General features: G+C 45.2%; 1 protein-coding gene across 2 annotated transcripts in view; it reads left to right on the forward strand.

Annotated features, from left to right (window-relative positions):
* LRIG1 (leucine rich repeats and immunoglobulin like domains 1) overlaps positions 1-14,134 on the forward strand; it is a 90,693-nt gene that overhangs the window by 66,769 nt on the left and 9,790 nt on the right. For both annotated transcript variants that reach the window (XM_054076457.1, XM_054076459.1), the window contains exons 8-11: positions 3,483-3,626; positions 7,520-7,600; positions 12,673-12,744; positions 14,031-14,102. In XM_054076457.1, the coding sequence (XP_053932432.1) occupies positions 3,483-3,626; positions 7,520-7,600; positions 12,673-12,744; positions 14,031-14,102 (369 nt within the window). The remainder of the gene's footprint in view (positions 1-3,482; positions 3,627-7,519; positions 7,601-12,672; positions 12,745-14,030; positions 14,103-14,134) is intronic.

Here is a 14,134-nt window from a genome sequence, read left to right on the forward strand (position 1 = left end):
GAGCTACCATCAGAAGTCTTTTAGGGAAAGCTATGCTTGTCTTTACTCCCTGACACTGTATTTGCAAACCTTCAAGGTTTAGATAAGATTGCATGTCATGCAGACTCCTTTATTTGTCAGGTGTAGATTGGGATCTCTTCCCAACAGGTAGTGCTAGCGGTGAGCTGTCCTGGCTTATAAGCCATTCTCTGCAGTAACTGCAGAAACCCAGTGCAGGACTCGCTTGCTGTGGAGCAGGATGGGGTACATTGGGAAAATGTCTGGTGGTGTTAGGCAGTAGAAGCCACTGGGGTGTGCTTGGCCTGACAGATAGGATTGTGCTAGAGTGTGAGGCCAGAGACGACAATTGCTAAGATTCAAAAGGCAATTATATGTGTGTTAGTACACATCCTTGCAAAATACTACGAGGTCTTGCAGGTGTTGCCTTCAGGGTAAGGCTGCTGCAGGGAGCCATCAGATACTCCTAACTGAAACTCTCACAGCCAAGGAGTACTTGTAGGAGAGGTCCGCTCTGAAATTGAAGGGTGAGGAAAGGAAGCACTAGATACATCTAGGCTGCCTCTGTGCACTTCTTTGAATGAGTACTTTCCATTCCTCAATAAATTAAGATCCTTGCTCAACTTCCTTGTTGCTAAATCTACTGGGTTTCGGTTATCGGAAAACATCATCTCTGGTTGTACAGAGAATGATTTTCAGAGTCCTTGACTCAAGAAAGAGAGGTGCACAGGCCACTACTTACCTGCGCTGAGGAAGGAGGCGGTCATCTGAAGGATGAAATGTCTCTCCTTCAGTTGTTTGGAGAAAATGGCACCCCAGAGCTCTGGTCTGATGTAAGAGCTAACAAAGAAAGAGAGCTCTTGACTTGTTATGGGCATGAAAAAGGGCCGATTGTATTCACCAGTCTGGTGCTAGGACATCAACATTATGGAAAAATCCACAGTGGGAGCACAGCATTTCATCAGAGGTAAATGATGACTTGGCTGCTGGGTCTTTCTTTTGACTTTTTACTTATATTTGGTCCATGGGAATGAAATGCGTTAGATGTACCTGGTCCAGAATTGGCTGGCAGCAGGAGCCCCAGCTGCACAATAGGTTTCTGGTTTAACCCCTTTATGTGTCACTGTTCCATGCTGCTCTGTGTGCTGCTCTCCTGTGTCCTCGACAGGCCAGAAGGGCTGTGTAGACAAACGCTTCCACTTGTTTGTTCCAGTGATTTCTCACTGGTAGGGAGATGAGAAGCTAGGGGAAGCAGCAGAGACCTGCTGACTTCTCTCATCTCAGATAATCCAAACTGTTGAGGAGGGGAATGCACTGTTTTGCAAACTGGCCTGTCCTGTTGGCAGGAAGCAGGGCCCGTACGTGTTGAAGGAAGCCACTGCCAGGTGTGTTAGCTCCTGAAACCTTCCATCTGGTTGCAGCTATTGAGAGAGCCCTCTAAAGACTGCGGCAGTTCGTCCATCTTGGGGTGATATCAGGACGAGCAGAGGGGAACATGCCTTCACCAGTTGTGGCAGGAACTCTTCGGTGTAGAATCAAAAGGAACTATTTTTTTCTCGGCCGCGTTTAGGATTACTTTTGAACACTTTTTTTAAAGCCAAATTCTTTAATCGCAGGTGAGGACATAATTTTGACTGGATGCCAGTTCTTCATAACTAACACTACAACTTCTTTAGGAATGAAAGTATGTTGTCCCATGCCTTCTTCAAACTCATTAATCTTAGCTGAATTTTTTCCAAAGCTTGCCCTCTGCCCACTCACACTGTGAAAAGATAGACAGCTCATTTGCCAAGTAAATGACACTCTCAGTGCTTCAGAGTATGTGCCTGTTTTGACTTAGGTTTTGGCTTTGCAGTGGCTCTCATGCAAGCCCTAGACACATTTTTAAGCAGACTCATTAACAGGCAGTACTAGAAGAGGAATTTGGAGGTTTGGAACTCTGTGAGATTTTTTTTTCTTCTTGTCTGTACAATGAAGGATTTCAGGGCTTGTTCAAAGCTGCGTAACTCTACTTTTTGATAAGTTTAGCTGCCCAAACCCTCACATCTTTTGAAGTGACTTGTGTTCCCAAGTCCCTGAGGTATTTTCAAAAATCCCATTCAACTGTGCTTTGTAGAGAGATAAACCCAAGAAGCTGCAAGTAGCGGCCTGTAGATGAATGCCACTTTTTAATAACCCACACGTCAATGTGCAGTCAACTTAAAGCTGAAGCTATTGCTTGGTTGCACCTAGCTGCCGGTAGCCCTGCAGGGCTTACCCAGCTTCAGTGACATCCAGAGATCAGGAGGAATATACATGCAGCAGGGAGCTGTGAGTGGATGCTTTAGGCTGAAGATCACTGACCAGTGACTGCCTGCTGCTACCCCAGGAGGTCCCTCGTTGTGCTGAGCCAAGCTGACCTTCAGCATCAGCAATGCTACGGCTTTACTGCTTGCGTAGAAGGTAGTTACGTATGCGTGAGGAGTCTGCAAGGGCTTGTAGCTTCCCATGCCCTGCCCTCGGTGTCAAATCACTGAAGTTTCATCTGCTCCCTGGCTGGGAGAGAGCAGTTTTCTTCCTACCAGCTTCCAAGTTGCAACAAGAGTAGCGCTTAAAAAAATCTTCAAAACCAGAAGAAATACAGACAAGGGGAAGAGACGATGGCATACTAGATAAAAAACAACCCTCCAGTTCCTTTGTGGAAGTGGAGAAGATTTCAAGCAGATTGTACACTCCTTGACTATGGGGAGCGGGAGGGAAGGCAGCTGGTTTACAACAGATACCTCCTTCGTGTGCATGAAAGGAAGCTTTCAATTGCCTTGTGGTGAAATGCTTCTGGCTCTCAACTGGGGTGGAGCGGGCTGTGGAAACACCCACACCCAAACGCCTGGGGCTTGCTGTGCACAAGTGCAGAACGATAAGACACCTCCTGAATACAGAAGTCTGGACCCTGCCAAGAGTGTGTGTGAACTTCAAAATCCATTTGTTTGACATCACTCTCCACCTCACAGGGTGTGGGGAAGGAGGGAACTGCTTTTTCCTGTAAGCCACAGCAGGAGTCCAATTGGGAGTGGGGATTGAACCACAACCAGGACCGATACCTGAGTGTTACTTGCACCCCTGGGGACTGAAGGGAGAGGTGGTGCTCCCAGACCCTAAACTGAAAGACAGTCACTTCTTCCTCCATAACTGACAGCACACCTGTTAGGTTGTTGCTCTTATTTGCTTCTGGAGGAACCTCTCTCTGTTGCCTGTACAGAAGACTACACTATAGCTGGGTACCAAACGCCTCCTGCTCACTTAGGGTCATCCAGGCTGCTCCGTGTGTGTCTTGTGGGAATAGTTGCAGACTGCAGTCTTATTTTCTAATCAAGCTGTTCTGTATCCACCCAGTACACATCGCCTCCCGTAAGGTGGTTGTAGGAGGCAGGCAGTGGTTGGCACAGAGGAGTTTGGGAAATACCGGTTGGATTGACAAGGGCTCTTGTTTTTTTTTTTTTCCGCAGAATACTCTCTTACAACAACCTAACAAGGCTGGATGAGGGAAGCTTAGCAGACCTTGGGGGACTGCACGTACTACGACTGAGCCACAATTCCATCAATCATATTGCAGAAGGTGCCTTCAAGGGACTCAAAAACCTACGTGTCCTGTAAGTTGCCCCAAGGTTTTGTCAGTTAACACCTGGTTTTCCCCCACAGTTTGTGTTCTGCCAAGCTGTTCTACTGTGCAGTTGCTTTGGGTGCCTGTGTCCTCAGCATCAAACTCACTTATGCGCTGCTTGGTTGTCTTCAGCAGCTGTTGTGTTTACCCCATTATTCAACTACAGTGAACTTGTATTTTTTAATTAAGAGTAGTTAGGAGAATGGTAGTTGGGACTGCTCAGTGTTGTAGGGAGCTTCCAGAGTACTGAACACCAGAATAAAATTAAGGAACATAAGACAGGATCCTGACTCTAGCCCAGCTGAGCAAAACTCCCTGAGGTTTCAGTCCATCAGCAAATAGCAGAACATCTCTTGCCATTACATTGACTTGAACTGAAGTTCTTGTAAAAGCACAGCTTCTGTTGTGTCATTCTACACTCAGGAGGAGTCTGAATGACCACTTCCAGTGACAGCGCTGGAAATTTCAATATCCTCGTAAATATGCTATCATGTGTTTTTATGTGGTGCTACTTTTTCTTAATCAAATAATAAATACAAAATCCTGGGCTAAGATGGTGTTGAGAAGAAAAAGTAGAATAACAACAACAAAGAAATTCAGAAGTTGGGCTTGAGATCTGATTATACCAGAAACGTAACATGTGAAGCTTTACCCAGTCGTGGGTCTAACCATGGGAGCAGGAAGCTGCTGCAGGGGCCGAGAGAGTAACCAGAAGTCGTCTTCTTTAGTAAAGAATTGGAGTCACTTGAGTGATGAAAGGTTCTGTTGTTCCAATTTTCATGGTAACCCCTGAATAACAAAAAGACTGCTATGCTATCTCAAGAGGAAAGTTTAATGTACCCTAATACTGAATTGCAAAATGATCCTTCAGTGGTGGTTATGGCCATTTGCCAGAGACTTTTATTTAAACATTATACCTGGAAATGTGGCACTGGAAATGAGCTTGCCAGTCCAGGTAGCAACTTTCTAAGATTTTAGGGCCAATAGAGACCATTAGGCAAATCGGTCTGACCTCCTCTGGGATGTCAGCTATAGAATTGCACTATTATACGCTGTTAAGCCCAAGAGCTACATTGGTTTGAAATACATCTGGGCTCGCCATAGAAACATTGGAAGGTGGGGAATCCAGTTCTTCTAATTGTCCATTCCTGCAGCTGTGTTGACTCCATCTCCCATGTTTGTACCTGTGAGCTTCTGGCTGCTCTCATCCTCTCTCCAGAGGCTGCAGGCTCAGCACCTTCATCTGGCACACCACAAAGTTCTTGGAGTTTGTGTTATAGCCCCATCCAAGCTCTCAGGCTGGTTGAGATCAGCAGGCTGGCTTAATTCTTCCTTCAAAAGGAAAAATCACACTGATACTTCTGTTCCTCTTCAGAAGCCCTTTGTGGCCTGAGTAATTAAAAGGAAATGGGAACAGAAAGCTCTCCCCTCTTTACAGTACTTTTTGCCATCTCTCCCTTTATTGTGAAGCTCACAGTGAAGGAAGTGACTGGAAAGTGAGTTTAGGTTTTGTTTGCTTTTTTTCCTTTCTCTAAACTTAAGCCAAAGCCTTTCAGCCACTGGGCATCCAGAAGGGACCTCTCTGAGGCAGCTGTCAAGACCGGAACTAAAGGTTCCCAAAGAAAAATAGAGGGGAAGGGGAGCTGGCAGTTCTCTTTGCTCTGCGGTGAATATGGAGCCTCTTTTACAGTTAGGGCAGAGGGGGGAGGCAGAGAGGGAGTGTGTGAGCTAGCTCTAATTTAATAAAGAAAAAGGCCTATTGGGTCCTGCACCTGGTGAAAAAGACCCGAGCATGCTTTAATTATGGCCTATTGTTGGGGAGCCTTTGGTGGGTGTGAAACTGCTGAAATGTGGAGCTATTCAAATAGAGGTCAGACCCAGAGACCTCGGAGCACAATGATTAACAAGGCTGCAAGCATTCAAGCTCAGCCAGCCGGAAAGAATAGGAAATTGGCAACAGGGGCTGGGAGAGGAGTTTGAATACAAAGAGAGCCAGGCCAAAATACCCCACTCTTTTTTTCCTCTCTCTCTATTTTCACTCATTTGTTGAAAAGGTTTTTATTCCTCCTTTCTAACACTAAACCTTTGAGTTGCCTCTGGATGAACAAGCAATACCGTTTTCTTTTCCTTTTTCAAGAAAACACAATGTGTGGCAGTCAATTAATAAAAGTGTGTGTCAGAGAGCTCCTACAGACTGTTCCCACTTGTCTGTCTCTGCCATGGGAAAGGGTTTGCTGATCCAAAGACCGGTAGCCCATGGTGGAATTGAGGGGGAGAAATGTCTGAGAAGGGATTTGCCCTTTAAAAACAAGCAGGATAATGGGTATTGGCTTGGCAACCGCAGGGGAAATGCAGAAACTTTGCTCCAGCAGGATATATTTGCTCCTGCCCCACTTAGATAGCTCTGAAAATGTCAGCACATCAAAGCATCTCTCCAGGACTTGTCTCTTACACTACCACAGCGTTATGTGCGCCCACGCTCCACAGGGATGTTGGGTTTTTATCTTTCCCTTTGGCATAGACCGACCCACAGATCACCCTGACATCCACAGCGATGCTGGCTAAGGCGAGGGTTCCCTAGGGACATGGAATTTTTGGGTCTCACACAGAAGCCAGCTGAGAAACAGGAATTGTGGCTTTTGGCCATCTTCTTTCACATCTTTAGTTTACACATGAAAGCTGAGAAACAAGCTAAGGCTGCAGCCAGCTTAGGTACAGAGAGCAAAAGTCTCAGCCTCATCCTGCCTGGGGAAAATTGTGCCAATATGGAAACTGGGGTTTTTAAACATTTCCCTCTTCTTCTGGGAGGTTGTACTTATGTGCTGCATAGCCTAGAAGCTACGCTATGATGCCTGTGCCTGGAATGCTGCCAAATGCAGGGGGCTTTGTTTTTTCTTTTTTGATCTTAATATTTTTAAACTGGAAATGTTCTGATAATAATCTTCAAAAGGTGTGAAAGGAGCACCTGCGGGTCGGGGGGTTATCTGGGTGGTGGTGTTTGCTTTGGTGTTGGGTTTTGCTAGGTCTTAAATCAGAGTGATGTAACAGAACCAACACAGCCTATTTATTTATTCTTTCTTTTTATTTAACATTAGAAATGATAAATTTCAGTCTGTGTTGCTGGGTATTCATTGCTAGCTGGAATTAAAGCTAGGAGGGTAGGATTTTTAAATAGACTGTTTAAACAGCTTTTGTGGATCTCTTTCTTTGTTCTGTGTGCTTGTTTTTCTTCAGACATCTTTGGCTCTTGTAATTGATGGTCAGTTTGAAAGCCAGAAGAAGCTAACTCTGAAAAAGGAATTCTTACTAATTTTTTGTAAAAAAAATGGTTATACAGAGTTAGGCTAGTGTGGCGGTGGTAGTGCTTCCCTTTGTGGAACTTTCAAGTTCATTGCCAGAAAAAAATGCCGCTTCATAGCAAATACACCAGATCATCTTCCCAAGATGTAGGTAGAGACAAATAAATCTATATATTGGAATAGCCGAAGTTTCCTTAATTCATGATAGTAGCATTTCAGGACAGCTGTTTCTCACAGTTTAGTTTCAAGACTTTATTTTCTTTGTCTTCGGATGCACAGAATTAGAAAAGGACTCAAACCTAGTTGTTAAGAAGTAGCTGTCTGCTGCTACTGCTGTCTCAGAAACAGAGGTCTTCAACTAGGGAAAAGACAGGGATCTTCTTTGAATGCACCAACTTGACATGGGCCAATGCAGGAAAAGTGATTAGTGCTGCCTTGCTGCAGGACTCTGCTTTTTCTGAAAACGGGCAGGAGAAAATGGGAAGCTCTTCATGTGGCATTCTCAACCTTTCTTCCGTTTGTTTTTAATAATGAGCCGAGGTCTAAGACACTGATAATAAGCTCTCTCTTGTCCTCTCCCTAGGGAACTGGACCACAATGACATCTCGGGCACAATAGAAGATACCAATGGAGCCTTTACAGGCCTAGAAAACCTAAGCAAGCTGTGAGTATCTCTGAGTTTGAAGTTCTGCAAAGCAGTTGTGTTGTGTGCCTCTGTGGGGCTGGGTCTCTTCCCTCCAAAACAGCCTTCCTCCGTTTGGAACAAAATGAAGATCGATACAAAATCTGAGGTGTAGTAGTTTTGCAGGCTCACTACAAGCATGCAGATGTGGTTATCAAGCACTTGTGTTTCTAAGCAGGTACAAAGTGATTATACTCTTCTAAAGCAATGATGCTTTAGATGCTTTAGTGCTCTACATACTGTAGTTCAGAGACACAGGAGAGAAAAATCACAGGTTTTCATCTGTAAGATTCAGCACAACTGTTCCTTGCTTCTAAAAGCAAACAGCAACAAAAAAGACCCCTTTCAATCTTCGGCGAAGCACTGATTGGTGCAGCAAATAACAATAAACAGAAGAGAAAAATCACCCCATTTCCTGTTACAACAGGGGATTGAAACAGGATTCATTTCTGTGGGATACTCTGTCTGAGAGTGATCTTTTGGGCTTGCTTCCATGTGCAGTGACAATAAAAGGCACCATGGGGCATAGGCTCCTAAAGAGATTAAAAGAGACCTAAGGAAAGCATGCGCCTTGCAAATGTTTATAGCTTGCTTGGCCTTCACAAGTGTTTTCACATTGCTCTGTACTTGTTCGTATTCCATTTGAAATCGGGTCTATAAATCATCTCCGTCAGAGAAGTCTCTGATGGCTTGTGACAAATCAAGAGTCTTTCTAATCATTACCTCTTGCCTTTGTTTAAGTTCTCAGCACCCCCCATCACTCTGTCTCTGATGCTGAGATGGCACAGCCAGAGGTGCAGTAAAAGTACCTCGATGGATAGCAGATGGCTGGAATGAATCCTGGCAGGCGGTATATTGTCACGCTCTCATTAGAGACTCCTAGGGGAGAGGGAGGAGCTGTGGCAGGATTCGTGGGGACACAGTGCTTAGACAGAGAAGAAAAATACGAAGTCACAGATAGAGATGGCATTTGATCATTGTTGAGTGGAGCCATTGGATCCAAGGAGAAGGGAACCAAGCTGTAGCTGCGAGTAAAGTGAGGCAGAAGGCAGAGAGAGAGTTATAGACTGGGAAATAGAAGTGTGGGAGGGAGAGAGGCCAGTAGGAATCACTGTGTGCACGGAGTCTGAAAATTTTCCTATGAGTTGCTTGAAGAAAGGGAGAGGAGCAGATGTGGTAGGTGGGAGACTCCTTGGATGCTGTGCCTGGAGTTTTTGAAGCCAGGGAAACCATTTAGTTGGCTAGAAAGTGTAGTGGAAGCAGACGCTTTGTCCAGATGGATTTGCAGATTGTAGGATTGAGTCTGTAGTGCTGCTTTGACAAGGGAGAGAAGGTGGAGGAGGAAAGGAGCAGAGAGAGTGCTGTCCTGGTGGGACGCCCTGCAGGGCATCCTTCGAACATGACCACTGGCACCGAAGCAGGTGTGGGATGTGTTAGAAATACTGGGTGCAGATAACAGGAGAAAGGTGAAAAAGCCAGAGGAGACAGCATTGAGGGAGCTAGTTCAGCAAAGGGATTGATTCAGCAGCCAGGAGAACTGAGCGCTGATGAGCTGGGGTCAGGCAGAGGCCAGGAGGTACAGCAAGGAGCGGGAGGAGGAAGGAAGGGAGCAGAGGCAGCCTGCGGGGTGGTGCGAGTTGTGCTTGGAGCTCTGGGCAGAGCGGCTATCGCTCCCCTGTGAAATAGCAGTGACTTGATCTGCTGTTTCTCATCCGGCACAAGTGCACGATTTCAGAAGATGGTGGGGTTTGTCTGCCAGTAGCAAAGGATGCGGCAAGAGCTTGCACAAGTCCTTGCGTCTTTTTTTCATGTTGTTGACCTCTGTCTTTCGTTGCACATGGACTTGGGCCACTTCCGAATCTGCTGAAACATTGGGAAGGACAGGTGCCTGTGGTTTGTGGGGGAATCGCCTCGAATTTCATAGCCTGGAGTAGCTTGCGGGTCAAGTTGGTCTCGGGCAGACAGGAGCGCTTTGATTACCGGGCAGAGCAAACCTGCTGTGGGATGGACAGGTTATTGGGATTGTGCATTGTCAGCCAGAGTGCTAGGCTAGAAAAACCCTCCGAATATGAGAGTATTTGATTATATTTCTTGAGGCGTTTTGGGGACACCTGACAGTGGTCACTTTTAAAGGGATCTACTCAGTTCTGTGTTAGCTCAACAGCACATAAATCCCAAACTTGTAATTTCATCAAAGACGAGTATCCTTCTTGCTGGCAGGAGTTTTTTGGTAAACAAAATATCGGCCTCCACGGCAAACATTTCACTGGGTGATTTAGGGCCCGTGTTTAAACTGTCAGTGGGCTTTAAATGCATTAACATACAAAAAAATAAATGGGCACTTCAGAGGAGACCTTCCAATGAATTAATAATCACCTCGGCTCTGTGGAGATTGCCTTAAAAGCCGTTCCCCTTTGATCTGGCACAGATTAGCCTCTGAAAGGATTAAGCACGGAGAGGGTTGTTGGCTTAAATGAAGGTGTTAAACTGTGAGAGGTGGGGAGGCCAGTCACTTTAGCCTTCTCTGAATTATATATGAAGCTCTCCGGGCTGGAGAGCACAAGCCTAAATTAAAATGTTGCTTCAAGAAAGAGGGAGTCGAGAAGCACCGAAGCATAAAAAGCATCAGCGGAATCGCTGGGGAGCAACGAGTTTCCTAATTATTCAAGCTGCTAAATGTAACCGGTTTTTTGATGGCTCACTCAGTGACTGAGATTTTCCTGCAGGTGCAAAACTGGCTGGAGGAGAAAATGCTGCTTTCTAATGAATTGCATGCCTAGCGTGTAATTACACTTATGCAATCACTGGGAGAGCATGCTTGCGCCTAGCTCTGCTGACAGCGGAGCAGTGTGGACTGCAGCAGGCAGGCGGTCTAATTGTGGAGCTGCAGACCCACCGCCTTTGCATTCCAGCGTGCCACAGCCCTTTGAAGGGGGCCGCTGGGTTGGAACCGTATGGGAACTGGAGAAGTGGTTAGTTGAGGTTCGAAAGGTGTAATGATTTTAATGAGTTTGCTGGGACATGGCGTTGTTATCAGCATGCTTTGTATTTCTCATAAAATTTTCACATAAAATTGTGTGCACCAATACAAGTGGTGCATACATTGCATGGTCACATCTACGATGTACTTGTCTCTGCACAGATAAGTCAACAGATATAATCAATATCTCCAATTTTCAAAGTCTAAGAGCCACTGTAAACAATAAATAGAGATCTCCAGTTATCAAACCCAAACTCATTATAACTCCCTCATTTAGGAATATGGCTCCAGAAATTAGTGTGTATGGATGCAGCCATATGACCAGAGTTTGCATATAGTAAATTATTTACTGTATTAATCATTCTAATGGATTTTTCAAAGCCTTCATTAATACAGCATCCCTTTCAGCAAATGACGGTACACATGATCGCACACATCCTTTGGTGCTTGGGGTATTTCACACTGACCAAAAAGCCACAGACACTCTCATGCAGTAAACAGGACGTCTGATACCCTGGTTTGGGTACTGCAGCAAGGAGCTCGGGAAAGCTCACTGTAGATATTTAGAACAGTACTGTCAATAAAGCAGGTTGCAGGTATCTGTAGCCTATGATAGCTGTCTTTATTCTCACCTCTGCCCACTCAAGAATTAGAGTGGTGGCTCACCCAGCAATACCACTGTCAGGGCGATTGGTTTTGTGAGGACCTACTTCGGATCAAGTGTTGCCTGGTGACAGGCACCCAAATTCCCTCCAAAGACAACAAGCCGCAAGGACGGACTGTGATACAGTCAACGTGATGAGCCCCCTTTTTACTTTCTACTGAGCGTGGCACCCACTGCTTTCATCCACACAAAACTTGGGCTTTCTGGGTGCCAGCGCTGAAACACCAAAACCTTGACGAGATCTTGCAAATGTACTTGCTCATCTGCACGTGCATCTTGTTCCCTGGCCAGCAGCAAGCAGTGGGACTGTCATCGTTTTAGAGCCTTTTAAGGGTGCAAATATAGGTTATAACCTTTACTGAAGGAAAAATGTTGGAGGAAACCCTCACCAAGTGTAGCACCACATGTGCCAGTTTTGTACCTGAGGTGGTGTTAGTGATGACTTGCATTGGACAGCATGTGAAGCAGGCAGTGATAAAAGATGCACCTGGAAGATAAACCTGTGACAGAGAGAATTTGAAGAAGGAAAGCACTTCCTAATTAATGACATCGGTTGATGTTTCATTAAAACAGCTGAGCAGACTTATCTGTTTTGCATGAACCCTATCCCTGGCCAATCGCCACTGGTCAGTATTTATAGAGAGCTGTTACTTTGCAGAGAGCAGCTGGGCTGTGATCGCTCCAGTGGCTGCTGCCTGCTGATAGTCCCCCTCTTGCTGCTGTGTAGCACTGTCTGCTGATTTGGAGGAATGTTCTCTCACAGGTGCAAGCAAGCGTGCTCCTCAGCTCTGTACATTACCTCTTCTCTTCATCCTTTTGCCTCTTGAAATTACCACACAGCTATTATATATTGCATTGTATTATGACAACTGTGCTGTTGTATTTGTACTTCAGTTAGCTGCTGTGTGAACACGCAGTTGAGAGACAGCCCTCAGCCCTGGTGTGTGGATGTCTGTTCAGGCAAAGCAGCAGCAAATAAATAACCACACTTTTGCTATTGGGGAAGAAGTCAGAAATGGAAAGTGTTGCAGGGGGAGACCCAAATCTTGTTAAACTGTCATTGCACTTAATCCTGTCTGCAGCCAGCCTGCAAAGAATAGAGGGGACCTTCTGTTACTCAGCAGGCTGGTTTCCGAGCGCTGGGCAAACCTACCTTTTTACGTGATATGGAACATTCCCTTTTGTGCTGTCATCACTATTAAATTCAAATACAGATAAAAGGATTTAATTTCAGAAGCGGGAAAGTGAGTGTACTTCAACCCTCTTAATCTCCATGCAGTTCAGATTTCCTAGGACTTACACTGAGCGTGTATATCAGATAAAGCCACACTAATTGTGTTCCTTCTTTTTCTGCCCTCCTCTCCCCATTTTCTTTCTCTTTATCTGGCACTGGATGTTTGGAAACTGCAGGACTCTGTTTGGAAACAAGATCAAGTCGGTGGCCAAGAAAGCGTTCTCAGGGTTGGAGGCCCTGGAGCACCTGTGAGTAACCCACCATGCCTCGGAGTTCGGGAAGGGGGGTCTGCCAAAAGTAGCTGCTTGAGGGATCTGCTAGCAATTTAATAGCGTCTTTGTAAACTGAGAAGCCAGTCCATTTGTGGGGGCCACCTGCTTCCTTCTCATTATAAGTCCGCTTCAACTTTGGCCTTTTTATGTGCCAGGAACAAAGTTACAGAACATATGGCAAATCTGCATGCTCTTAATTTTTGATTTGTTCTCGGATAAATATCTCTTTGACTTGCACATTGCTTCTTTGTAGGCTGTTAGCAATGAAAATATGCTATTTCAGATGTAGTCCTCTCTCCTTCTCCATTGCCCCAACTTCCTCCTAAACCTAGGCTCTGGCAGTGACACATGCTGCAAATGACTGCTTACGGCGCAGGCACCCAACAGCCCCGTTCAGCACAGCTGCCTCAGAGCGATTTGCACGAAGGAAATTTTGGCTGCCGCTATGTAGTTTTTTTTTCGTGTCCCAAGGCTGATGACTCCAGCAGTGATTCATGAATAACTTCCTTGCTGAATTAAGACAAGTTAAAGAATATATGATTTTGCTCTGGATGTTTTAGAGGCTGTTAGTCGTATGAAATATTACAACCATTGAGAGCATATTGAAGGGTTAGGGCTGCCTGACTTGGGGTATGTTCACAGATAAAGGTTCCCTTATTAATGCCCTACTGAGATTTTCCTCTACAGGCAATGCTTGTCTGTCCTACTTGGTAAACTTAAGCCCTAAATCTGACAGTGTCCTTTTTCAGAGGCCAAGTGAATTTTTTTCATTAGCAATTGTTGTCAGGGAAGCTTTTAAGAATACCTTCTTATGGAAACATTGCGATGTTTCTCTCAAAGTCACTTTCAAGTAACTTGTCCAGATGCCATTTAGTGCAAGTATTTGCTTTCTTTATGTTTGCTGAAGGTCTAGCCTGGGATAGGACATTCCTGACTATCTTTGGTTATCAAGGGGGCTGAGGAATTTCTGAGCTATGGATGATGGAGGTAGCTGAGACTGAGAAAATGTAGCGAGAAGGTAGGGTACAGGATGAATTAGTGATTTATTCCCATAATTTCTGCTGGTTGAGTATTGTTAAGCAATACTTCAAATATTTAAGTGTTTTGTGGAAAGCTCTTTCTGTGAGCTGTATGTGGATACGGCCTTAACAGGAGCTACTAAATCAACTGCTACTGGAGTCATTGCTTGAATCTGGAGAGACTTGTTTTGACACAGCCATAGCATCCCGTTTGCTCACATTGCCTTTGGTTGTGTTCTGCAGGAACCTTGGGGATAATGCCATCCGCTCGATTCAAGCAGATGCTTTTGCTAAGATGAAGAGCCTGCAGCAGCTGTAAGTAATGGGACTGTACACACCGTTAAGGA

Source organism: Cuculus canorus, chromosome 11 (assembly GCF_017976375.1).
Source record: "Cuculus canorus isolate bCucCan1 chromosome 11, bCucCan1.pri, whole genome shotgun sequence".
NCBI lineage: Eukaryota > Metazoa > Chordata > Aves > Cuculiformes > Cuculidae > Cuculus > Cuculus canorus.